Genomic DNA, 27,841 nt, shown 5'->3' with positions numbered 1-27,841 from the left:
ATTAACTGATTAAGTCGTGTTTTAGATTGTTCTTGAGAAACTAATCAGTCACGGCTGATTAGTGGGTGAACTCAGGACTGCATAGTGAACCCATTGATTCTTTACAGCWGACAGCCGCTCCTCTCTTGCAGGTACTGCGAACCCCCACTAAATCCTTAGGGGTACGCAGTACCCTGCTGTACCCCCTTACTGTCACCCCTGCACATAACCATCTCTAGGGTTTACAGAGAGAATGGCCTGAAAAACAGAAAATATCCAGTAAGCGGCAATTCTGTGGGCACAAATGCTCTATTGATGTCAGAGGAAAATGGCCAGTCTGGTACGAGGTAATGTATCAGCAACAATAACACAAATAACCACTCGCGACAATCGAGGTATGCAGTGTTCATTTCTGAACACACAACATGTCGAACCTTGAGGCGGATGGGCTACTGCAGCAGAAGACCACACCGGGTGGCACTGCTGTCAGCTAAAAACAGGAAACTGAGGCCACAATTTGCACAGGCTCACCAAAATTAGACGATAGAAGACAGGAAATAACGTTGCCTGGTCTAATGAGCCTTGATTTCTACTATGATATCCAGATAATAGGATCAGAAACAACATGAAAGCATGGATCCATCCTGCCTTCTATCAATGGTTCAGGCTATATAAAATATAACAGACTAATCTGTAGATTGTAGGCTTAGTGAATTGTTTACTTGGCCTCTTTTTGTACTCGTATTGTTCAGAGAGAAGATAAACTGTTTGATGTGAGAATCTGCTTCTCTCTGGAAAGACTGTTGATCATTGTGAAATGAGTTTAAGCTCACCGATTTATTTGATGTGGTTAAATAAGATGTTATACACGTTTAAAGTAATGTTTCATGCAAAGTTGTATATTGTTTTTTAACCATTGAATGTAGAATGCTTATTCCATTTTTTATTGCTTTTCTGTATTTTTAATTGTAAGATCCATTTAAGAAGCTCACTACTGTTTATTTCTGGTGTAAAGGCTTCATTTTGTTGTTCTCAATTTGGGGGAACTTAAAAAAAAAATTAAGAAAGCTGTTTGAATTACACTGAGTTCCAAATTATTTTGCAAGTGATATTTTCCCAGATTTTCCTAAATGGTCAATGCAAATGATGGTCAGTATAATTTTCAAGTCATTAACTATTTATATATTACAGTATAAATAAATTTTTTCTGAACAAACCTCCCAATGAGAACAGTTTTTTTTTAAATAAAAAACTCAAAATGCACTGTTCCAAATTATTAGGCACTGCAGATTTTCTAAACATTTTATGGATTATAAAGAACTGCAAACGGTCACTCTTTGAATGTGCAGCATTAAGTGGTCACAGGTACTAAAATCAAAAGCTATTTCAATGTAAAACATCTTAACAGACCGAGTTACATCAGACCTCTTCTTTGATATCACCTGCACAATTCTTACATCCATTGAACTTGTGAGTTTGTGGATAGTTTCTGCTTTAATTTCTTTGCAGGATGTCAGAATACCTTCCCAGAGCTGTTTTGATATGAACTGCATCTTGATATGAACCCTTAGATCTTCTGCTTGAGGAAACTCCAAAGGTTCTCAGTAGGGTTGAGGTCAGAGGAGGATGGTGACCACATGAGTTTCTCCACTTTTATGCCCATAAAAGGGGCACACAGGAATTCCTTGCAGCATTCCTGTGTCATGCTACAAGGAATGACACAGTGGTATTCCTTGCAGCATGCATTGTCATTGTCATTATGTGGGGGGATGATGGTGGTGAGAGAGAACGTTGATGACCCAGGTAGAGATGAAAAAATGATGATTTAATGATGACGATGAGCTGTACAGTCAAAGTACAGGCGGCACAGTTGAACGGAAGGCTAAGGTTCACGCTGGTAGCAACTGACCATAAACAGACTGAGCAAAGCTGACTCAGGACTTCCCAGTACGACTGAGACGACTGACATGCGACATAGACTAACATAGTGCAAACGACGAGGACCTGACGAAGGACAGAGACAACAGGTGGGGTTAAATACACAGRAAAGTTAATCAGGGAACTAGACACAGCTGGGAACAACATACATATATATATATACAAACATTACGAGCTCAATGCATCACTCCTGCAAGGATCACAACTGATTGTGGTCAGTGATTGCAGTAAAATTCTTCAATAGGTCAGACTGGCTCAATGGTCAAATCCAGTTTAAAATCTACTAAATCTCTGACTGCAGAGTTTGTGTCACACTAAAACTGCTCTTAATTTAGTGTTGGTGCTTTAGTCACTCCAGGGCATCTAAACTGTGACATTTCTGGGGTCTGTTTGTCGGTTTAGGTAGCAGTTGTGCGTTTCTTGCGCTGCATAAGGTTCTCGTGGTATCAAGCTTTGCAGCACAGAATACACAGAGCCTGGTATGTATGGGTTAGTTACAGAAGTGAGCCAGTAGAATGTTGTCCAGCCAACAGGTGACAAATTTGAACTTACCCATGACTGAGGTAAAAAACTTAGCTAGTTATTTAGTTAGCAAGGCTATATAAGGAGCTTGTTACTGGTAACCTCAACCACCACAAGTCACAGAATGCATCGAAGATATCTACTTGTGACTCAGATTTTTGCCAGAAATGTCCCGCTCAAGATAAAAAAAAGAAAACATAGCATATGGTTAAATAGTCCTGCCACCATGAAATTTAAGACCTGCGTATAAAGTATTTAACACTTAAGTTTTTTAATTAACTTAAGACATGTTAAGGCCTTAATTTTACAGAGATTATGTCAAGTTTTTAAGGATGTGCAAATACCTTGCATTAAAATACAATAAAAATTGTGTTTGTCATGAGACAAGATTCAAGGAGTACTTTCACAAGGCACAGTGTCTGCTTCAGCATCAAATGAAGGGATCCAATTGTAAAAACTGAACCATCAATTAATTAGGTGGTTTATTTTCTAGGTTTTAAAGAAAGAATGACTTGTTAGCTTCTTCTGCTCTGATCCAAATGGTTTCTCTTTGACCATCACATTCAGGCCAAAGAAACATCTCCTCCCAGAAAAATCACTATCTGATAAATAATGTTTGGAGAATCTTCCCTAGGGACTGGGGAGTTCTGCAGAACAAGATTAAACAACAGGAAACACGCTGCCTGTCCATTGATGGGCTGCTGCGACTTCACCCTTTAGCTAGAAATTAAAATTCATTCCTTTGCTGAGTCACTAAATTATTATTATTTTTTTTTTTTTGATGTAACGAAATGTGAATTTCTTTTCCAGCTGCTTTCCATTTTTGTTTGTGTGCACCATAATTATTCTGAGCCCTGCGTAATTTGGTAAACACTTCTTCCACAAAAACACACACATAATAGCACTGGAGCTGTTAAGACTTTGGGTTTGGCCTCCAACACCTTTTACCGCTAACGCCGCCTCCATAGTGAGTTGGCAGCTGGTTCTACTCTGCTGTGCATCCCAGAGACACAATCAGGGGAATGCATGGGAGGTGGTTAGACTATGAACTTTTTGTACAACAGACAAAACAAGAGTTTTATAGTGATGGCTGAAGCTCTTCTGCACAACACATGCCATTATCACTGACCTTTATTTGACCATTTTCTGTTGTGACTCAGAGCTGCGTGTGGATTTCTCTTTACTGATATTTTTGGCATTGAAAACAAAGATTTATTTGGTCCCAGGGAACTCAGCCTGGATAAAAGTTTTACATTTCAGTAAAATTGTGGAAACATTAAACTCTGTACAATACATGCTGTACCACAAACAAGTTTCTAGTCCTGGGTTTGACTAACAGAATGTCCGAGTTACTAGCAGTTCCCTTGTGAAGTCTCACATTGTAAAGCTGCACAAATATAACAAGTCATGTGCAATCTAGTCAGACCTATGATGGAAATGTACCATGTTATGGGTCTCAGTAATGCCAAATAACATTAGAAGCAAAGCCAGGAAAGTTTTTGTAACCATTTAAAACATGGACATAACCGCTACCGGTTAACATTGTGTTATTTTTATTGTTTMTTTTTTTTGTGTGAACAGTGGACCTGGTCCTGGAGGTCCGGTGTCCTGCAACTCTTAATGTCTCCCTGGTCCAACACACTTGAATCCAACAGCTGAATCTCCTCCTCAGTGCAGTCAGGTTCTCCAGAGTCCTGCTAACGACCTCATTATTTGACTCAGGTGTGTTGAAGTTGAGACGTGTAAAAGTTGCAGGAGACCGGACCTCCAGGCCTGGAGTTGTCCACCCCTGGTTTAGGGGAATCGTTTCCTGACCCCACAGTGATTTCTATGTGGACAAAACAACTTTGGTCCCACCTAACCAAAGCGCATTCCACATGTTCATTGTGTCTTTTACATGCTGTGTGCAAATTGGTTTGATATTAGGACTTCCTATACTACCCTTAAATAGAAGCCAAAGTTATGGAGAGTTTGCAGAAATGTAAAATGAATAAATAAATAAATTCACACTTTGCAGTTATACACCAAATTGCTTCATTAATTTCTATATATTTATAACTTGTTCCGCAATTTTTAGCCTTGTGTTGTTTTTTTATCGTAACATTGGCTGAGAATTCAGATGTGGGAAATCAACACATTTCACGAGTTGTTGAGAGAGACACATTGTAACATCTACTCTTAGCTGGGGGAATTTAAACTGAAGTGGGAGGAGCTGTAAAAATGAAAAGGTCTTTATGGCTCTCCTGCTTTGATTAAGATAATTAGCACTCATTACCTGCTCCTAAAATAAATCCTAAAATCACAGCAAAATCTGATTTGGTAACTTGAGAGTTCAACATCTGGAGCTTTTCATTCTGGTTTCACATGGATCATAAATTTAGAATGACTGACTTAGACAAAAAGAACTTAAGAAAAGCTTTTTGGGTCCTATGTTGAATTTCATATGGCCTCAAGTTAGTCAAGCTTCCAACCTTGATTTTTCTCTCTGAGTCCCCATAATTGCAGCCATTGCAGCCAGGAGGTCCAGCTTTAGACTTTCCATTCATAAAGTTCTCATGCCTTTGTGTGACACTGGATTTATTAAAACGCAAAATCTAACCTTCTGTCACTTTCCAACTCAAACACGCCATCTTTAGCTGCTGCTTCATGCTTTCCTTTACAGGCTGCAGCTCATCAACCTGCAATTATTTCCTCTTTCACTCTGGCTCCAGGATGTCCTCAAACCTCTTGGACCAAATGAAGTCAAAGTAAAGGCTAAAAGAGAAAACTGTGATACAGAAGACCAAGGCTCAAGTTGTAATGTTTCCACAATCACACTAAATAAATAACTTTTAATTCTTGAAGTGTCAGCTCAACTGAGATGGGAGATGTTTCTAATCAGCAGCAGTAAGTAATGTAGCTTTACTGAGCAAGATAAACCATAAACAAGCCACAGCATGCTGGCTAAATCCCAGATGATCCATCATTTAACTTAAATCCTTTCAAAGATGCACTGTTAACATCTTTGCACCAGACATCACAGTGTGTACAAAGGTGGTGTTCAGTCAAAATGACAAAGTCCTCAGCATGTGAAGAAGGAAAAGTAAATGTGGTCATTTAAATTTTAAATATTTCAAAAGTGAGTTATTGGTTACACTATGAGGTCACCTGAGTATACTGAAGGACCAGGTTGTTCCATTAAGGAGTTTAGTCCATGCCAGAACATGACAATGCTGGAAGTAACTGGGTTCAACTTTTATGCTTTATATTATGTTAAGATAAAAAAGCACACTTATACTACACTTACACTTATAAGACCACCGTGATTTTACAATCCGACATGACAAATTTCATAATTTAAAGTTGTTCACATGAGACTGACTGCAGTATATTATGTTAAGGCCACGATTTCAAGACAAAATCATGATATAAGCCTCATTCAAAGAGTGGTGAGAAAGTCACAACAGGCAAAGAAAATCACAAGTATGACCACAAAAGGACCATATACCTTTTCTAGAAAAAGTGTAAAAACACTAGAAAAATCTCTTCATGTTTAAATAAAAACATTATGCTATGGTAATAAAAAGCAGGTAGATGGTCATTAGTCATTTGCTACACATGGAAAATATGTTTGATGAATATTTTAAATGTGGTGCAGAAAACAGAGGCTGGGCATCTTGCAACACAAGTTCAATCATCATTAGGGTTCATTAAAGTGTCTGAAGGAGCATTATGTCACGTCTGTAGTAAAACTGCAGCATGTTCAGCTGTTTGGAGGAGCAAAACAATGGTTAGAGCGGTGGACCCTTCCCAGGAATACCACCCAGCCCGACCCACACCAGGAGATGGAGGCTTGGAGATTCCACATCGCCCCGTGTCAGAGAAACATTCTGCACGGTTCATCTCCGGCCCCAATTACATGTTTATGTGCACCGACTGCATTTTGCCATGCAAAGCTCTAACCCAAAAACTAAGTATCCGTTTACATTAAACCTCACGATAGACAGATATAGATGCAGAGGTAATAATTCTGACATACCAAGAACAGATTTAAAACAAATAAATAAATGCCTGGGGGAAATAAAACCTGCTGATGCCACACTGTGGTCACAGCCACTTTCATGGTGAGAAGTAGTGTCGTATCTGCAGCTGAGAAACGTGTTAAATGTCGACTCCACTCCCCAGCCTACTCTGTCATTTCATTCAGAGAGTTTACCAAGGATGCCATACAGCTCAGTAAGTTCATCTGCGGCTGCCAAATTGGTAGGAGATTAAATGATGCAGTTAAGAAGAGGAAAAGGCTTCCAAAAGTAGATTTGGGCCAGTTTTGACTTTTACACGATACAGATGAGCAACAACCCATCTGTTAGTTTGGCAATAATCTATTAGCCACAAATCATGTCACCAAATGCGGTCTAAGCAATTTATACACAGTTACTAGTCACTAGGTGTGAGACCAGATGACACAAACGAAGAATATGAGATTAGTTTTTAACCTAATTCAGTGGTTTCCAAACTATTTCTGGGCCCCCCTGTGATTTACAATTAGCTGTCAGGTTGAACGATGTGTGTGAGCGAAGAGGGGTGGATTCTTAGAGACTCTCAGCCCCAGCTCCAGACGAACAAAGGGGGGGGGGGCGGTCAACTTTTTGGGGGGCAAAATGAATCGTAGCTGAATATAGACAACAACACCAGTACCCTACAAGCTACTTGTTAACAAGCTTAAGGTGCTGTATTGATATTAGCTAGTCATCTTTTAGCTAACTTTACTTGCATCCAACAGCTTTACTCAACAGTCGGTTAGTTTGGGGGGAAAAACTGTGAAAAGTTCTTTGCGTTTTGCTGGTTTGCTGCCATGATTCTAACACCTGAGCAGCTCTGCCCAGCAGCAGCAGGTCTCCTTCACTGCCACACAGGTCGAAACGCAGCGCGAGCGTCGTAACGTTCATGTTGCGTTTAAAGGCGGCTCTGAAAAACAGGTCACCACATGTTAACAACAGACTAAACAGTTTTAACTGCTGATAAAAGTGACAGAGGACACAGATATGGGAAGTGTRGAAGBTCCTACTGTATCAAATTGACAGAGGAATAACAGAGACTTGGCCATTCTAAGGCAGAAGTTCTGATTTTGTTTCAACAAATTACTTACTTTAGATACTCTAACATACTGACAAGTTTGACGAATAAATCAACAATTTATACTGCGATGTGTCCAATAGAACGATGAATAATTTCACTGAACACCAATCCTGAACCAAATGACATTCTGGGGGATTTAGGCAGAGGAAAGACAGCGAAATAAACTTTTGTCCGTCCGCTCAACTTTCTGTGAATACGCCTACATACTCTGAACAGTCTTGCACCATCTTCTTTATGGTTTCATGGTAAAGTCAGAAATCTTCCCTTTAACTGAATGAGACTTATCATAGAAATGTTATGGCCACAAAGTCCTTTATTTTTTAGACATTTACATTTTCTAGGAAGCAAATATAACTGTTTAATAATTTTAAAAAAACCTAAGTGGTGTTGTGATTTGAGTTTAAGTTATAACAGTGAATAGTTAATAAATGGCGTTATCTGTAGCAAGCATGTATAGTGTTTTGGTTTTTCTTCCTTCCTGGGTCTTTATGCTCCACTGAGGAGGACCTTGACCCTTGTTCCGTCCTTGTGTCCTTCAAATGCATATTCATCTTGTGAGCGTAGTGTGTCCTAATTTCCTACATCCATTCCTACTTGAGTTGGGAACTTAGCATGAGTTGGGTTCCTGTACTCATGCTAAGCTTGCATCCATGCGGACTTGGGCAACGTGTATTATCCACAATTCAATACTGCATGTGACATTCTGCCTTTTAACTAAAAGGCAGAATTATGGAAATGTTTTCTTGTTTTTCTTCCATCTTTATAGGAATTTAAAAAAAAAGTATGACAAGGCACACAATTAGTAACACAAAAGTTTGATATGATAAACTGAGCAGAAAAAAGAAATAACAGTCAAACTAATTGCAAGGAAAGTAAAACAAAATTTTACAAATGCAAGACACATTTCAAATCTATTTCAAAGCTATCATCATACTGACAAAGACGGGGCTTTGTGATGTTGCAATGTTTAAACAAAATCGTTAAATTATTTCACTTAAAAATGGAGGTGATTTTTAGAAAGCGATATTTGTGAATTAAAACTTAACCAAAGGATTAGATCGCTAATATCATAATTTAACTCTTTATCCCCTGTTAGGAAAAGCTAATTTTATTATAATAAAAATTAAAGATTGAATAGATTGCTTGTACAATATCCATTTTTGAAAATCTTTCTAAAAACAAATAAAGTTGCAATTGAAAAAATGTGKAGTGTTTCAAAATCTCAGTCACAAAATGCACAGGAATTGATATTTATTTTGAATTTCTAATGCAGAAAGTCATTACAGGGAAAACTTTGTACATAATTATAAAATTAATATCTTCATTTTTTGTGGGAATGGAATAGAAGGGTATTTGGTTCTTATTTTCTTTAGAGATATCATGATTTTTAAACAAATGTTTACTTCTCCAGGGAGTGGAATAAAATTGATGTCAGTGTTTCTTATGAATTTCTTGTAACATTTTGCTCTGTATTCAACAGGTCAGAACGAAATTTGGATAATCAAATATCTCCAGCAATAACTTTGGAATGCAAAAATACCTATGGTGTATATTTAAAATGTATTTGGTTGTTTGTTATTGTAGTTGTACTTTTTAGCAGCACAAATAGTGACCAGTCCCGCCATTTTGGATGTAAAGGTTACGACAGAGGGGCGTACTGTCACAACTGTCAAATGTTTGCATGCTTGTAACCAGCTAATTCAAACCCTTATGTGCACTTTGACTGAGTCCATACGCTACACTGCACTGTAGAGTGCAGTGCGAGTATTGGGACCAGGACATAGTGACATTGGGGACATTCCTGAAAGGAAACCAAAAGAGACACAGAAAAAACATAGGAGTCAATTCAGTTTCATCATCTGATCTGATTCTTGAAGCCATAAACAAACTTCAGTTTGAAGCAGCTTACTGCATCGACACCACAGATGTACACAGAGCTTAAAATTATTTATCAAAAATCCTGCTTCTTAAATTTTAATTTTTTGTTATTTTATTATATGTTTAATATCTAATTTCATGTAAAGAGATATTCAGAAGCCTCTGTGATCTACACTTCTATTTGTCATCAGGGTGAAGTGGAGAAGCATCTGACGAAACCTCACTTCTGCCTCCTAGTGTCTGAACATTGAACTGTTCTTCCCTCTGCACAGCCTAGGACTCGCACCTTTTGATGTGAAATTCAAGCCTGTATATAGATCATTCGATTGTCTCTACAAGCACAGCAAGAAAGATCAATTTTTGAAATTACAGGTCAAAATATGTGATTAAAGCAAAGCTGGAAAACATAGTATGTGGGGAAAAGATGTTTAGTGTGGGTTTCATCCTGCAGTGTCTTCAGACAAGAAGAAAACAGTGTCAGACTCTCACAGCCTTTAATTTTCCAGAAACACATTCTGAGACAGACCACTTGGTCAATAAGGGCCTGGTTTTACACAACAAAAATAAAACTGTTTGTGCATTTATAAAGGAAAAAAAACACTAAACCTGGAATTCTAAGTCAGTCAAACCTGAAAATAGAGGGATTTTTGAAACCTAGATCTGATGTGGACAACTAGTCAAATGAGACTGAAAGCCAGATGAACAGTAGCAGAGATCAAGTCATCCAGAGGGAGAATCTCCCCTGCGCTACTCCACACAGGCAGAAAGAACCAGACAGCAGGCAGAGGAAGGAGGGAGGGAAGATGGAAGAGAGGAAGAACCGTCACTCTGAAGTGACAGGCCTCTTTGGGACATGGCACCCATCATTAAAAATGACATCAGAGCAGGGAGGGTCTTCCGTGTGAGGTAGATGATTCCATGATGCCAGAGAACAGCTCAGTATAAAAACCTTGAGCCCAGGGTGTTGGGAAGCAGCAGCTGCCACTCACACTGGCAGACCCACTCTACGTCTAAGGATATACAAGTACTGTGCTGGGACAGCAGCCTCCTGACACCCCTATCCCCTTCCCCACTACTTGTTTCTTTGGAGCGTAAACCTTCACGGTAAGTTGACCTTGATTTCGGGTCGTTACATGAAGCTGAGGGAGACTCCCAGTTGCTGGCTGGCTCTAAACCCAGGGAGGGCTCATGGTTGGAGGTAGAGTAAGTTTGATGAAGCATTTGTTTGAATTTACAGAAGTAGAAGCATTACTGTGCAATGCTTGCTGACATATGTGCTCAGCATCCACCAGAAGGCAACATTAACATTTTCAGAGTTCAAACAGTCACATTTTTGAGGGTTGACTGGTTTATGAAATACCTGATTTTGCCATTGTTTGGGGAACATCTTTAACACTGCTGTTACAAGTTATTTTTCCATTTATGCTGGTTGACATAAAACACAAAAGATGCAGCAGAAATCAACATCTTTAATTTGTTTACTTTCTCTCCTCTTTGTATGTTCAGGTTTAGCTTCACAAGATGGACTTGAGGGTAACAAGCCTCCTTTTTGTCCTCCTGGCCTTGGCTGAGGGAACCCCCGAGAGATACTATGCGCCAAAAGTGACAAAGGTCCCCTACCCCGTGAAGAGTCACTGTGAGTCATTTCAAGTCTTGCACTTTTTATTTACCCTTGCAGACGTTTATCACACTGTAGTGCTGGAAATGGCTGTTGGATGAATGGTATTGCTATGGTATTGCTACAATCAATAAATCAATAAGTCTGTTGCAAAAGAACAGATGAGTCATCTCAGGTCAAGCTTAGTGGACAATGCAAGTAACTCTGAGCTGGTTTCAGGCTCCGTCTGCTCCATGCTGGGTCCGGCAAATCCAATCAAGTAGAACCATTAAGAAAAGAAAAGTTAGGAATGACACATTTGTGAGCAAGTAGTTCTAAATATGTCTTCAGAAAGTTCACTAAAGAACTTAAGCTACTTCTCTCCACTAAAAGCATGGAAGTCCAAAGCCCAAGTAGTCCACTAGGTCTTTATGAAAGCACTTTATGGCTGAACTTAATGCGAGTTAAACTGTAAAGTGTAATTCAAACTCTAACTTCTTAAACTCTTCTAAATTTCCTAAATAACCCAACCAAACCCAGTAAAAACACTTCTCATCCATAGAAGTTCTCAGTAAGCTGTAAAATCAAATCATTATCCTCCTTAATGCCATCACCCCTAGAACGATTAGCTTTCAGTAAAACACCTCCTATTCACACCGAGTCAAACTGTTGGCTCCTACATGTCTGTGCCACCCTACGTTATTAAGGCCCACCTAGCAGATCAACTCAGCTCCTGTGCTACACCTGCTAGGTGGGGTAAGGCTGTTAGAGAGCTTTTGTGCTAAGAATAAAAAGACTAACAAGGGAGCTGTCATTTTTGGTAAAGCAATAAAATAAAGAACAAAAGAACAAGGCATCAGTCGCTATGACGCAACTGCTTGTTAGATGTCTAATAATATATTTTATCACTCAAGTTAATGATTCAAAAGTTGTGTTCAGCACTTACAGAGCTGTTGATGTGGTTTGACTGTAAGTCTCTAGAAGAACATAACTGCAAATAAAGCATGAGGGCTTGAACTAGAAAAATCGACAAAACAGATGCAGCCCTGCTCCACCCAAAGGCCTCATGGTCTCCAAATCCCACCACAAGCTTAAAGAAATTATCTCATAAGTTGAGTCTAATAAATGTTTCATCTTGTTTTAAATCAGAATAGTTTGTAACTATGGCAGATCAGCTGAGACATAAAGGCCTGACACAAAGTACACAGGAGAGTAGTCATTGTTCCCAAGTCAGTAAAGTTCCAAGTCCAGGTCAGCCACTGGGGCCAGTATCATCACCTTCAGTTTGTGGTATTGCTGCCTGCCAAGAGCTCCGATTCTGGCATAAACATCTTCTGAGAGGATTCAGGCAGCAGTTGTCATGTGGTTGGAAAATGACAGCTCTGTCAGAGTGATTTCTTCTCTAAACACTGGTTCAAAAGACTCTTTACTACAATGACAAACCCTTTTCTGCCAATTCTGATTTATTGATAAATAGAATATTTTAGCAGTTTTCACGAATGCAGACTGTTACTTATACAAATCTTAAAGCTTATTGGCATAGTAGTTTTAAAGTCAGAGTACAGCATCAACCTTTTAATTCAACAAACATTTAATTCCTTTTTAACTATATATATATATATATATATATTAAAGAGGTCAAATATTTTATTTTTTAATTGAAATGAACCAATGTTGCACAGGATTAATTGGGTACTTTTTATCTTTGGCTCCCAAGATCTCACTTGTTTAGAAATTGAGCTCACATATTTAAACAGAAAATAGAATGAGAATAAGATCTGTCACATTATGATTTTCAGTTTTATGGTAAACAATTTAGAGGATAATATTAGGTGTGTGAGCTTAGTGCATGTACCTGCGACTCATGGTGAGAACTGTAAGCAAGTGATGCTGGTGATGAGGAAAAGTAGCTATATTTTCAGTGTAGAAAATGAAGGAGTGCACTACAGTGCAGGCACATGGATGTGCAATAGACAAGAACATGTGAGCTGGTTGGTGTGTACATATCAGCTTTCCTATGAAGGTTGTGGGTTAGGGAAAAAACACAGCCATCATCACAACCCACTCTATAATCATAGGGAGTGGCGTTTTGCTCAAGATGTGCCGTAGTTAGTATTTTACATCTTTCAAGAAAAGTCAAAGGTTTCAACATATGAAAACACCTGCAAAATATATCTGCATTTGACCTGATTAATTCCTTGTATAAAGTGGTTGGTGATGCTTTTATTATTGGTTATTGGTATTATGATGTACCACCAGACTAATGCTTTGTTGTTTTTCTTCTATTCTTTAGCTGTTGCAGGACCACAAGGTCCTCCAGGACCCCCAGGTGAACCAGGACCAATGGGACCATCTGGACCTCCTGGAGAGAGGGGTGTTGGACACACAGGACCTCGGGGCCCACCAGGACCACCTGGAGCCCATGGCCTCTCTCAGGCTGGCAAACCTGGTACCCCAGGTGCTCCTGGAAAGCCCGGAATCCCTGGTGCACCTGGTGAAAGAGGATTAAACGGTGCAACTGGACCAATGGGACCAAGAGGTGCCCCCGGTACACCTGGAACCCCTGGACCTGCTGGACTTTCAGCTGTTGGAAAATCTGGACCAGCAGGGCTTCCGGGTCCAATGGGTCACAGAGGAGAACCTGGTTTGAAGGGGCACCCTGGTATCCCTGGTCTTCCTGGTCCAAAAGGAGAGAGAGGTATTGGTGTTCCTGGGGTCCAGGGTCCACCAGGTGGAACTGGGCCAATGGGCCCATCTGGCATGCCTGGCAAACCTGGAGTTGGCAAGCCTGGTTCCCCTGGCTATCCAGGAGAACCTGGTAAGGCTGGAATGCCAGGAAGGGATGGTGCCCCTGGGCCAATGGGTTTGCCAGGTCTTAAGGGCCACACTGGACCTCCAGGTGTAGGAGCACCAGGAAAACCAGGCCAGAATGGTACCCCAGGTACACCCGGACCTATGGGACCCAAAGGTCCACAGGGACCTGCTGGTCAACCAGGCTCCCCTGGCATGCCAGGTGTTGGTAAAACTGGTGAACCCGGAATACCAGGATCCAGAGGAGCTCCAGGAAGTCCAGGAACCACTGGTCAGAAAGGAGAGCCAGGTCCAACTGGATTTACTGGTCAATCAGGTGGTCCTGGTCCTATAGGCCCAGCTGGTCCACAGGGTGCAAGAGGATTTCAGGGTGAGTCAGGGCCAGTAGGACCCAAAGGTGATATTGGTATGGTTGGTGCACCAGGCCCAAGAGGATCCAAGGGTGAGCAGGGAGCACAAGGCTTTACCGGAAAACCAGGTGTTCCTGGTGCAGTAGGTCCCCCAGGAGTTCCAGGTCATAATGGGGCGCAGGGTCCAAAGGGTTCACAAGGCCATGGTGGCCCTCCAGGAAGTCCTGGTGCAAATGGTGTACCTGGACTTAAAGGACACACAGGGGCCCCAGGAGCACCAGGTAAAAGCGGCGAACCTGGACTGCCAGGAGAATCAGGACCAGTTGGCCCCCCTGGTCCATCAGGCCCCCCTGGACTTAAGGGACACCCAGGTCTCCCAGGTCCACCTGGTCCAGCAGGCCTGACAGCTAAGGGAATTTCTGGTCCTATGGGTCCCCCAGGACCTCCAGGTCAGAGTGGCCATGATGGTCTCCCTGGTCCAGCTGGTCCTCCTGGTCCACCTGGTCCCCCAGGAGAGGTGGTCTACCACCATGAAAAAAGCATGCCAATCAAGTCCCATGAGGTTGTGATGCCTCATGAAGTGATGAAGGCTCCCATGTCTGCCTTTAGTGCTGTGCTGACCATGGCCTACCCCCCTGCTGGAACTCCTATTGCTTTCAACCAGGTTCTTTACAATGGAGAGAACCACTATGACCCCCACAGCGGTGTATTCACCTGTCAGATCCCAGGTCTTTACTATTTTAGCTTCCACGTGCATGTCAATGGTGCAAATGCATTGGTGGCCCTCTACAAAAATGAGGAGCCTACGGTTTTCATCTATGATGAATACAACAAGGGTTTCTTGGATCAGATGGCAGGCAGTGCTGTTTTTATGCTGCACCCAGGGGACAGAGTCTATGTCCAAGTTCCCGATGAGGAAAGCAATGGTATATTTGCTGCTGACAATGTTCACTGTGGGTTCTCTGGGTTCTTGATTGCCTCAACGTGATTTAATGAATCCCTGTAAACCTCAAAACCTTACAAAAAACATTAAACTGCTCAGAGAAATAGATCAGTTTACACAAATTGAAATAAAGATTGTGAATCTGTTTTACCATTTGCCAACCTCACTCAAAATGACAAGGGTAAAAAATTACTCAATGATCTGAGATACAATTTTYCTAAAAAAAAAACATTTAGGCCCCAAATGTATCCTTGTTTCCCATTCACTCTATGACTTAGAAATGAAACAAAAACACAGAATGATATTGGAAGATTTCTTAAGTGGTGCTCTACAGCTACCGGGATCATTTACAGATACTTTTTTATTTGTGTTCATTTTTTTATTTCTGTTTGTTTAAGGATTTCCTTTAAATTTACAAACAAAAATATGCAAAACTGATCTAATATATGTTATCAAAGATCAGCACATTTACGCCAGCACTGTGACTACAAACAGAACATTGGAGGAGAATTTCAAACTGCTTTTTTTGTAACTATATCCCATTGGATGTGTTAAGTTATGTACCAGTTACTGAGAAAAACATGAAATAAAAGTACGACTTTGAAAAATATCTTTGCGTTTGTTTCATCTTTTGTCAAAGTCATTAATTGAACTATGAGTATATTTAAGATAAACCGGGTACCTTTGAACGCAGATGTATTGTAATTATGGTCAATGGCAGCCAACATGTCTTTCCAAAAGTTGGAGTTCACCTCATTTCCCCGCTGTCAAAAATGGGAGAAAAAATTGGGTTGATACAAAACTATTCAGATTTGTTCTTAAAAATGGATCTACAGATAAAAATCCCTGTAGTTACTAAAACACACATTACCTTGTGTAACATGTCCACAACATTTCCGCAGAGCAGAGCCCCCGGAAGATCAAAGTAATTGTCATAGAAGTAGTATTTTGCTGCAAAAAATACACATATAACAGTTATTCAAGTTCATTCAAAAATATTTTACCCCAAAGGGAAATAAAACGTGGTTGTAACTCATATTAATTCAATTGTTCAATGAGTTATTGTAGATAGTGATGGCTGTTGTCAGGAAAKATATCGTGTAGCAGTCTTTATTACAGGTAACTTGAAGAAGCCTCTGACTGAAGACGGTCTCATGAAGACATGGTCAGGGTTGTCCATAATTTTCTTGGTTTTATGAAGAATCCTTCTTTGATTAGTCATATCCACAGGTTCTACATTCGTTCCCTTAACATAACCAGACTTTTTAATCAGGTTGTTAAGCTCTTCTAGAGCCCTGGTTCTGATGCTGCGGCCCAACAGATGAAGAGATGAGGCTTTCAACAACAGACTGATGGAACATCTGCAGCCTCTTGCTGCAAACCTTGAAGGATCTTAGCTTCCTCAAGAAGTCTCCTTTGTCCCTTCTTATCAACAGCTCATTGTTGTGTGTCCAGTCCAGTTTGTTGTCCAGATGAACTTCGAGGTATTTATGTTCCTCAACCAGCTCCACTTCTTCTCCCATGATGGAAATAGGGTTTGATCCAACCCCGTTTCTCCTGAAATCTACAATCTTCTCTGTTTTGTTTACATTCAAGACATGACAATTGTTCCCACACCATGGCACAAAGTGGTCCACCAACTCTCTGTACTCAGCTTCTTGCCCATCTCTGATACAACCGACAACTGCAGAGTCATACGAGTTGAACTGGTGTTGGAAGTCTGAAGTGAAAAGGAATTATGAGAGCACAGTGCCCTCTGGTGCTTCTGTGTTGCAGACCACCTGGTTAGACACAAAGTCCTCCAGTCTCACAAACTGTGGTCTGTTTGTGAGGTAGTCATAGATCCAGGTGATTGTTGAGGCTTCCACCTGTTTTCTGGAGTTTCTCACAGAGCAGATTGGGCTTAATTGTGTTAAATGCACTGGAGAAATCACAGAACATGATCCTCACAGGGCTGCCTGCTTTGCCCAGAGGACAATGAGTTTCTTGAAGTAGGTGCATGACAGCATCTTCAACTCCAACTCCACAATAATATGCAAACTGCAGGGGTCCTGAGATGTGCTACCCTTGTTACTCAGGTGGGCCAGCATCTCCTGATTTGGTTGAAGATAAGCTTGTGGAAGTAGAAGAGTCTATGACTGAGGTGAAAGATAGAACAACTAAGGTTTGACAGGAAAGCTGTGGGTCACATACGGACAGAACTTAATTCAAAGATAAATTACAACATAACCATCTCACCTGATCTTGTAAAGGATGTGCTTAGGCTGTTGAAGTGCTTCCACTCCCGTTTTGGTCCATAATGTTTTATGAGCTCTTCTGTGCTGAGGTCGTTGGTTCCATGCGTTGCCCTATTCAAGCAAGAAACATCCAGAAATACTTTTCAAAATTTACTGGGATCTAAATATACATTTTATGACAAATAAGCATACCTTAAAACAGTGCCATCTTCAGCCAACTTCACAATGTTTCCGTCCTCCAGATCCACCACCAACCCCTTAAAACTGGAAACAAAATGGAAATTTAAAAATAAGACCAAGCAGCCATCTCAAACAGTAGTATGTTGCTATTTGTAGGAAGTTTGGTTATTGTGCAAGATTATTAGCATTTTACAGGTGTTTAGTAGGTATATTAACATTCCACACTGTTTTATGTTCTAGAGACTTAATGATTTTTTTTATCCTTTTATCAAATAAAGTTAATTATTGCCATTATTTATTATAAGACTAAATTGTAAGCAAATGTACTAAATAACAGTAAATTTGCTTACACCACATAATAGTATGAGGAGAAACCAAACTCCACTCAGAAAGTGGATTGGTTCTATTTCAGCATCAGTAGATGTGATAGATACTGGTGGGTTTGTGTGTATTCACCTTATTCTTTAAAGTTCCAATGAAAAAAAAAGTTGTCAGCACCGTATTTAAAAATATTTTCAACTAAAACAACACATAAAAGAATTAAGAAAAATACTTTTCCCAGATGGCAATAAAATCTATATAAACCATTCCATACATCTTACTTTGTTAGCAACATAATTTTCATATCTGGTAAAGATGAGTGTTTTCACCAACTGGCTCCAAATGTGGGGAAAAAATGATGTAAAATTCTTTTTGATATAATTATCTTTGTGGAAGTCACCTACATTTTGTTATTGGCTAATTTTCAATGCAACTGTTCAGACAATTGTAACAAAGAAGCTTTACGTGTTTGAAACACTATTTTTAAATACAACATAAATACATTTTTCATTCGACTGATTAAAACATTCAAACATGATGACTGTTTTTTCCTTTGTGCATAATGTAGTCAGCCTGCCATTTTACACACTCCCTTTAAAAATATTCTGCATAGACCCAGGTAAAAAAAATAATTAATTTTATTTAAACACATTGAAACAGGCTGTGAATAATTCAACAACTGGATCAAGGGACTTTAAATTTCCTGTTGTGGCCAGTTTGGCTTGTGACAAACAAGCACCAGACAAGCTCTACATGAAACTGTTTCTGTGTTTAAATAGATTCTGTCTGTCTTGTAAAGTGCCCCGAGCTTGCAGTTGTGAACTGCTGCAAAATAGAAAACTGAATCAAAATTAATATATTAAAATTGTTTGAGTAACAGAACTTTAGATTTTAATTGTCTAATTTAACTAGAAATGTACCAATATGAACATTTCTTATACTAATATTGCTGTGTATTGTATATATTATGTTCCACTGACATCACCTCTGCTTCAGCTAAACTCCCCACAATATTTTGCTGCATCACTGTCACATGACCAAACAAATATCACATGACCTATCCTCTCCCTTCCGCTCCAGAAACAAAAAACAACAAGATGGAAATAAATATCAGTTGTTAATATCGGCTCAGTTTTATTTTTCAGATCTATACAAATATGTTAAAAAAGGACTGCTATTGGCTGATACCGATGTTTATGTCTACATATCATGCATTCCTAAATCTAACTGAAAGGAATCCTGGGGCTATACCACCCTGTGTGGTGAATCTATGAACTGAAATGCACCTGTAATCTTGAAATCCATTTGGTGTTCTATACGTAGGCCTGTCACATTTTTCTGGACGATTAATTGTCTCAAAAATGATTGCAATAAACTAAATATTGTTTGAAGACCATTTTAAACTGATATAATGGTAATGACATAATAATGCAAGCGATATTCTGCAAAACAAAAACAAAACAAAAAAACACTAAACACCAGAACTGGTAAACAAAACAATCATAAACAAAAAATAAAATTGACTCTCAGTCTCCGTTAACAAAAAACGCACTTGAATAAAAACTAAATACAACATAAAACTAAAGAGGAAATAAAAACTACATTCAACCAAAAGAGTGCAGATTATGAAGTCTGTATACTATCCTGCCCTTCAATAATCATTAGATTTAGATAGAGAAGATGAGCATATTGTGATGGACCGAGTTAAAAACAGGAGAAGTCACAAGATATTAAGATTATAAAATGACAAAAAGATGAACTGAGCTCATAAAAGAGGTCAAAGAAACAAAACTGAACTCAGGCAAAAATGGAAACAAACTGGCTGCACAAACAAACATAACTGACCTCACAAAGAAATRACACACAAGRGTTTATATACTGGCTGATCAGATCAATTAGGACACAATACGGGTCACTAAACACAATACAATTAAACACAAGAACAAATAACAGTACAGCTAAGTTTGGCTAAACTAAAAACTCACAAAATGAAAATATTGAAATAATATTAAAGTTTAAATACTAATATTTACTTAAATACAAAACTTATCTAAACAAAGAAACTACAAATTTCCACTGCCAGCAGGAACTAGTGGTATAGTCCAATCAGCATTTAAGCCTGCTGAGCCCTGGCCCCCATCTTTTGTCTGGCCACTCCAAGGCAGGYAAGTACCGGTAAAACACAAAAGGTCATCTTAAGCAAGCAAATTAAACTTTAAAGTTGATATAAATACACGTCAACTAAATGTGTGCGCTAACAAAAAGAACAAATGTATCCAAATCAACTAATAAACGTTTTACTGAAACTAAAGTGTTGTTGTGTTTGAATAAAAAAATTAATTGTGCATAAAAGTTACCAACTTCTGTCTTTAGAGTGTTGCCATGGATTTGGCCATCACAATATGATATCCCACTATCTGATCTAATAGTTCACTCCTCCTTAAGCCCAGTTCACACTACATGATTTTTTGCTCCAATTTTCTCCCTTACGACAATCTTAGAACGTCCAGCGATCGTAACCGATCATCCCGTAGTGTGTGGTGTGTTACGGCTGATCGGGTCCAGTCGGTAGAACGTCGGGACCGCTCCGATCTAAATCGGGCATATTCAACATGTTGGATTGTCTTGGCCAGTTTATCACTGCAGTGTGTGGGGTTTTCCCCGACTGGGAGCGAGAACGCAGCCTGTTGAATGTGACAGGTAGCCAATCAGAAACTTTCTGAGTGGAAAGCACGGAGGGGAATCCCAAACAGCTGACACAGCCCAGCCCAAAGTCCAGCAGACATCGGAGATGATATGTGGAAACAACATCATTGTTTATTCAACATTTCGTGAGAGGAATATCCACAGAAATGACAAGAAGAGGAGTTGGAGCGAAATTGTTACAGCAGTTGAACATTTCGGCTATTCATCGTTAATGTGACATAAATAGGTTGTAATGATAACAAAGCCATTCATTCAGCTGTGTTCGTTTCCTTTAAATTCACGTCTGACATAGTGGGTTTTACAGGATTTTCTGTCTGAAATCTGAATGTTGGTGAGAGAAATTGGTTCGTGTGTGGCGTGTTGCTCTTGTCGTGTGGCTGAACACACGGCACGATTAAACCCGATCGAACCCATTATACTTATATTTTTGTCGGCTAGTTTTTGAAAATGGGCCGACGATCAGCCGCCAATTCTAAAATCGTGTAGTGTGAGCTGAGCATTACACTAAGGGAATGAGGACGGGAAGGTCAGTGGAGAGCATCGGAGTTGAGCCTTTTTTCATTCAATGTCATCAATAGACAGAGAAAAAGGCAGGAAGAAATGATAAAGCCGATAAATTAAAATGAGGTTGATCATTTTAATTTATCATGCGATTAATTGATTTATTATTTATCGCGACAGGCCTATCTATACATGTGTGCCAGATTCCCCTGCAAGCTAAAAACCTCCTGCAAAAGGACACTCACCAGAAATCCCAGGTAGCAGGAGTCAGATTCAGGAGGTCCTTGTCATATCCCTTATGCTCCACCAGATACCTGGCAAAGCTCTCATAGATGAGCTGTAAACACAGGAAGGAGGAAGGAGAAAGTCAGAAAGTGGACAGCACCGTCTTGAAATAATTAAATGTACTACAAAAATGTACCCTCCATTGAAGTCTTAAACTTTAATAGCTGCTGGAAAGCAACTTAATGTGTGAATCAAACCTGAACCAGAGGTGCGACTTTATTTTTGAAAAACACTCATAAAGGAGGGCACAGCAATGCCTTGCTATGGAGAACCTTTTCATTCAAAATAAATGTTAATAATAATTTCATCTTTATCAAGATGAAGATGCATATTTATCAATAATCCCATGAAATGAAACAAATTTTTTTTTTCAAATTATTTTTACCTTTTTTTAATTCATTTATTGATTTTATTGTCATTTATTTATTTCATAATCGTGCACTATTTTGTGACACTTATTTTGTAAAGTTACTTTGCATATTTTATTACCTTTTTTTGTTTTTAGAACCATGTCTTGACGTACCATGACAATGAAAGAGGTGTAATATTTTTGGAGTATGGGGACTTAGTCTCCCGTTTAGTCTAAAGCTCCTCATAAACCGCTAAAATCAACACAAACCCATGATCTTCACTTTAATGTAAGAAATGGAATCAATTATATCTGAAATTTTAGAATGGAAGTCATCTGCCAACTCATCTACAAGGTTACAGAATAAAGGCGGGGAGAAGTATAATTGATTAAATGTTTCTGCAGTGTGCTCAGTACAAGAATGCTATGTGATAGTAGCCGTTTTGCTACGAGGGTCAATGGAGTCTGTACTTTCAAACATAACAGAAAAATGACCAGACAGGGCGACATCAGTTAAAGAGACATCTCAACAATGCTCCTCTATTAAACTTTTAACAATGTTTTTACCAGCATTGCACTGATAACTGTAACTTGTCTAATAAGCTAATCAGAAGCACAGTTCCACTGGGTGTTTGCCAATCTGAGGAAGGTTGTTCTGGCTCCCACAAAGGAAGGCTGCTCTGTGTGGTGGAAGCTTGGAAACTGCACGTTCAAGGAAGATCACGCCCTGATGAAGCCAACAGGACCACAACATCCGCAAAAAGCAGAGATGCGATTCTGAGGACACCAAAACGGATCCCCTCAACACCTCGGCTGCGCCTAGAAATTCTGTCCACGAAAGTAATGARCAGAATCTGTGACAAAGGGCAACCTTGGCGGAGTCCAACCTTCACCGGAAACGAGCCCGTATCAAAGGGCCCGGTACCCCATACTCAGGAGACCCCCAACAGGGTTCCCCGAGGGACACGGTCAAACACCTTCTCAAAGTCACCCAACATGTAGACCAGTTGGGTGAACTCCCACGTAGGCCTGTCATGATAAGTTTTGCAGAGCGATTGTCTAAAAAATTATTGCGCTAAACGATAATATTGTTTTGAGACCTTTGACACTGATTTAATGGAAATGACTAATAATGCATGCGATTTCCTGCCATACACTTTATTTTCAAAAAAACACATAACACAGGAACTAATAAACTAAATAAACAAAACAACCAAAAACAAAAATAAAATGGATTCTCAGTCTCCATTAACAAAAAACGTACTTGAATAAAAACTAAACAACATAAAGCCAAAGTGGAAATAAATACTGCATTCAACCAAAAGAGTGCAGATTATGACGTCTGTTTACTATATTGTCCTTCAGTAATCACTAGATTTAAATAGAGAAGATGAGCACATCCGACTACTAGAGCATTAGTTCATATTACATGATTTTTTTGCCCCTATTTTCTCCTTATGACAATCTTAGTTCGTTGGCCGCTGGTGATTTCGTAACCCATCATCCTGCAGTGTGTGGTGTGTTACGGCAGATCGTCGTGCCCGTTCCGATCTAAATCAGGGTTTTCCTCCGACTGGAAGCGTCAATGCAGCCCGTTGAATGTGACAGGTAGCCAATCAGAAAGCGCGGATTCTCTTCAGTGCTTTCTGAGGGGAAATTATGGAGGGGAATCCCAAACAGCTGACACGGTGCAAGTCCAGCGGACATTGGAGATGATATGTGGAAACAACATTAATGTTTATTCAACATTTTGTGCAAAGAATATAGAAATGACAAGGGGAGGATTTGGAGCCAAATTGCTACCTCAGTTGATAGACCCGGTTTCAGCTGTTCTTCGTTAACGTGACATAAACAGGTTATAATGATTTTTATTCAGTCAGGACTTTACGCTGACTCTAGCTACATGCATCACAGGTAGATTCTAGTAAAGCACTGATTAATGCCTGGTTTTAAAATTAGTTAACTGGACTTGGAGCCGTTATTCTGTGCCCATGTGTCTGGACACCACACGGCACCAGAACCCGATCCAACGTTATGCCTAGGATTTCTGTCAGGTTTTGAAAATGGCCCGGAAGTCCGCCAACAACTCGTGTAGTGTGCGCTGGACATTACACTAAGGAAGAGAACCGGAGTTGAGCATTTTTTCATTCCATGTCATCAACAGAAAGAAAAAAAAGACAGGAAGAGACAATAAAGCCGATAATTAAAATGAGGTCGATAAGTTTAATTGCGATTAATTGATTTATCGTGACAGGCCTACTCCCACGCACAGCTCTACACCAGAGCTGGTCCAGTGTTCCACGACCAGGATGAAAACCACACTGCTCTTCCTGAATCCGAGAAGTTGTTCATGTGAGGGTTTAAAGGGAAAAACAATATGCAGTTGAAGTCTCAAAGTAAATACATGATAACTCCAGTCCAGACCTACTTACAACATTCTGAGCTTGCATACAGTGTATGAGTCATTATCGACATGATACTTTCTAGGGAAAAATCATCATACAAATTCTATTTCATGTGCATTGGGTACATTTACAAGGATGCCGTTGAGAAGGTCGTTATTTGGCATTATTGTGTTTCTACAGCATGCAAACAAGATGCACGAGAAATTGCGCTTAACAGGGTGAAAATGGACCCCAGGCCTGATTAAACCGCAGGCCACCAACAGAACCTGCGATGGTCCAGCTGTTCTCTACGGGAGCCAAAATCTCCAGCTCGGCCTAAGGGGGATTCAAAGTCACCCATACACGAGACGCCGACGCTCCAACCTGTGAGTCACGCAAAGTGACTGCAGCAGTGTCGCTTCACCACGCACACACATCAAAGCACAGAGCGTCCGACATCCATTCCCAGCTGCCTGCTCTCTGGGCACGAGCCAGAGCCAGAGCAGGCTAACCACTGAGCATTTCTCCGGCACAATGCGCGAGGACAGGTCGAACCGTCGCTGCCACCGTCCAGTTATGTACTAGCAAAGCGGAACTTACCCTGGAGGTCTCCTTCAGATGGTAGCGGCACAGCGTGTGGTCCAGGTCGAAGCCGATGACGTCGCAGTCCGACAGGCTGAAGTATTCGGACATTGTCGCGGTGCTGAAGCTGCAAAGGTGGGAGGGAGAAAAAAAGAAACGCTCGGGAGCGAGAAGTCGCGCGCGGCTGTACAGCACCGAGTATGTGACGGTGACACTGACGGACAGACAGCGGGGGCGGGACCGGGCTCTGCTGCCGCTCCGCTGTGACTCTGCTCGGAAGGAACCGCTGAAACAAGCACACTGTTCTCTGGTAACCTCAAAGTCTGCTTAGTGAGACGTTAATGGCTGCAAGTTCTCCATATGGAGGCAAAAGTTGAACTCCAGCCTGTCAGTGGACAGCCGACAGCGTGCAACACTTCCGGACGAAACCATAACACATGAATTATAAGCTCCTGAGCAAAAATAATTTATGTGCTCTTTATTGGAGAGAAGAAACAAAACTATGTAAAATATCATGTAGGTTCATTTTAATTAAACTATTTTAAAATTATCTAGTATTTTAAATTTAAGTTTGAGGGAATGGAGCGCGATGGAACAAGGCGTTACTGCGCCTTCCTTTACAATCTTTCAAAATAAAAGCTTACATGCGGCTTAAGTTTGATTCACACCAAGTTACTTTCAAGTGGCTATAAAAGTTTAAAGCTTTGCGTTTATGTATTTGCAAAAGGAAATTATGTATCTGAAATGTAATTATGTATCTAAATGAAAATATACTGTGTGAAAAACATTCTGTAAATACATATGTTACACGGGGGAAGAACCCGGATTGTGATCGATGTTAAATAACCTAGGGTCTCCCTAATAAAAGTACCCAGGTAGGTCTGGCTTCAAATGACAAAACAGAAGTTGTGTGCAAAATATACTTTATTTACAATATTAAAAATAGACTGTATTCTTTAAAAACCCAATAAAGCACAGCAATCTAGTACAGAAGTTAGGAGAAATCCGAGTTTTAAACGAAACAAATGTCGCGACACTAGATGGAACTCAGAAATTTTGTGGAATTTCAATTTCCGTTTTCAAACCCAATTAAGTTGCTCAACAACGCCACCCTGGGAATTTCACCCAGGGAATATTACCTTTTGTTTAAAGTACATGGTTCACTTACGCATGGAATTAAAACATCTGAGTTTCAAATTTACAAAAAGCTACTTATTAAATTCTTTTAGAATACTCTTTTTAAAACCAGTTCCTTATAACACACAAAAAATAAGAAAAACAGAAGAAACTGCAGTAGCTTAGGTTACCAGCAGAAGGGGCCACTATAGGGACGGGATCCAAACACAGCAATCAAAAACCCTTTAAAGCACCAGACGCAGTGAGACAAACCAAACTCAGGAATCACAGCACGCAGAAGAGGAAGACAACACGCCAACACCGCCACCCAACCTCAGCAACTGCAAACAGAAAAGACAATAAATGCAACAACCTTGAACCTCAAGAAAAACAATGTCAGCCCATAAATAAACAAGCTGTTATATAAAGAACCAAAAAGGGCTGCAAACAAACAGAAAAAGGGAAATTAACATAGAAAATACAGGCTAAGAACATCAGCACCGGGCGTGGCCCTCTCGCCAACGTCACACCCCAAACACCGCTTCAATGGAGGCGGTTGAACGTCACCGATGTTCAACTTTAGAAACAGATGAGCGTGCAGAAATCCGGGAGAAAAGAGTAGCAGCTGTCCAATTATGAGGGAGACCTACGAAAGTTAATTAGTCACTGTTTAACCAAAACTGAAATAAACTGGAGCGTTAATTTCTTACCGGCAGAAAGTTTTTGCGTCAGGACTCGAAAAAGAATGGTTCTCCACTGTCAGTGGGGCATCTGTACAGGCGATGTCAGGTATCCTGATCGTATTTGTGGAACTAAAATTTCCACAAATTAAGAGATTTCCAAAATCTGAAACGGAATGCCTGCTTGGATCAAAACTTGTGAACGACCACATTTGCAGCTCAACCGTCGCAGGATCAATAAAAACAAAGGAGTGTCTGCTGGTGTAAGTATCATTGCTTTGCTTTTTTTGTGTTTAGTAAATGAACATAAGAAAGTCAATAGTAAACACATCCATTATGAAAACCTGTTGGCTAAGTACAGCATAATGGCAGTACCGATACAACTTCTACACCTTGAAACCTGTCTGTTTCACAGTCTTACGTTAACTAAGTGGTTCTTAACTTGGGTTCGATCGAACCCCAGGTGTTCGATGAGTCGGTCTCAGGGGTTCGGTGGAGCCTCTGCCGCGGAGGTAAAGACACACTTGTGTAAAGTCGTGATGACGCCCCGCTTTGTCATCACTTGCTGCAGAGGATCACGTTACATTGCTTAGCCAAGCAGAGCTGCAGAGGAGCCCTGATTGAAGGAGATCCACTCTCAGCATGGATTTGAACTTGTGTCTTTATTTACTTCAGCAAAGCTCAATGATTTTACCAAATTCTGTAGCTTTCTAAATCTGCTCCTTAGTCACATATTTTCGGGATTAGTACTGCCTCTAGTGGCGTGGGGGTGGTAAAACAATTAATATAATTACATAACTAAATATGAATACAGCAAAGTCTTTATTATTTATGAAATAAATAATAAAGACACACTAAACTATGATGTCAAAAAACAACCAAAGTCACTCACACTAAACTATGATGTCAAAAAGCGATGGAAATGACAAAAACTAAACTCTATGATGATATAAACAACCAAAGCGACATACATACTAAAAACTATTATGTCAAAATATGAGAAAAAATGAGAGATTCTAAACTATGATGTCAAAAAACAACAAAAGTCACACAAACTAAGCTATGATGTCAAAAATTAGAAAATGACAAACTAAGCTGTGATGTCAAAAAACGACCAGTGACACAAACTACACTATGATGTCAAAAATGAGAAAATGACACATTCTAAACGATGTCAAAAAATGAAACACACTAAACTATGATGTCAAAAAACGTTGAAAATGACACAAACTGAACTCTATGATGTCAAAAATACTAATACATACTAATACCTATGATGTCAAAATGTGAGATAAAATGAGACATTCTAAACTATGATGTCAAAAAACAATGAAAATGACACAAACTAAGCTGTGATGTCAAAA

At 39.9% G+C, this 27,841-nt stretch overlaps 2 protein-coding genes across 2 annotated transcripts in view; one reads left to right on the top strand and one right to left on the bottom strand.

The window, feature by feature from the left end:
* The window catches only part of nt5dc1 (5'-nucleotidase domain containing 1), a 125,394-nt gene extending 100,217 nt beyond the window's left edge, over nt 1-25,177 (bottom strand). The window contains exons 1-6 of the mRNA XM_008398592.2: nt 24,700-25,177; nt 21,327-21,418; nt 17,566-17,637; nt 17,375-17,484; nt 16,008-16,087; nt 15,819-15,900 (exon numbers count right to left, since the gene is read on the bottom strand). Coding sequence (XP_008396814.1) covers nt 15,819-15,900; nt 16,008-16,087; nt 17,375-17,484; nt 17,566-17,637; nt 21,327-21,418; nt 24,700-24,792 — 529 coding nt within the window. The 5' untranslated portion in view covers nt 24,793-25,177. The remainder of the gene's footprint in view (nt 1-15,818; nt 15,901-16,007; nt 16,088-17,374; nt 17,485-17,565; nt 17,638-21,326; nt 21,419-24,699) is intronic.
* col10a1b (collagen, type X, alpha 1b) lies at nt 10,394-15,365 on the top strand. Its single transcript, XM_008398590.2, has 3 exons — nt 10,394-10,539; nt 10,942-11,071; nt 13,326-15,365. The coding sequence occupies exons 2-3, from the start codon at nt 10,957-10,959 to the stop codon at nt 15,179-15,181; spliced, it is 1,971 nt and encodes a 656-aa protein (XP_008396812.1). The 5' UTR covers nt 10,394-10,539; nt 10,942-10,956; the 3' UTR covers nt 15,182-15,365.
* Nucleotides 25,178-27,841: the final 2,664 nt, after the last annotated feature.

Source organism: Poecilia reticulata, linkage group LG21 (assembly GCF_000633615.1).
Source record: "Poecilia reticulata strain Guanapo linkage group LG21, Guppy_female_1.0+MT, whole genome shotgun sequence".
In the NCBI taxonomy this organism is placed as follows: domain Eukaryota; kingdom Metazoa; phylum Chordata; class Actinopteri; order Cyprinodontiformes; family Poeciliidae; genus Poecilia; species Poecilia reticulata.
This window is presented reverse-complemented; position numbering and strand designations above follow the sequence as displayed.

What these genes read in the sequence shown, in the direction of transcription:
- col10a1b (XM_008398590.2), top strand. Translation starts at nt 10,957, where the DNA reads ATGGACTTGAGGGTAACAAGCCTCCTTTTTGTCCTCCTGGCCTTGGCT. An exon ending in CTACCCCGTGAAGAGTCACT is followed by an intron (nt 11,072 to 13,325) that starts GTGAGTCATTTC and finishes TCTATTCTTTAG; the next exon opens with CTGTTGCAGGACCACAAGGT.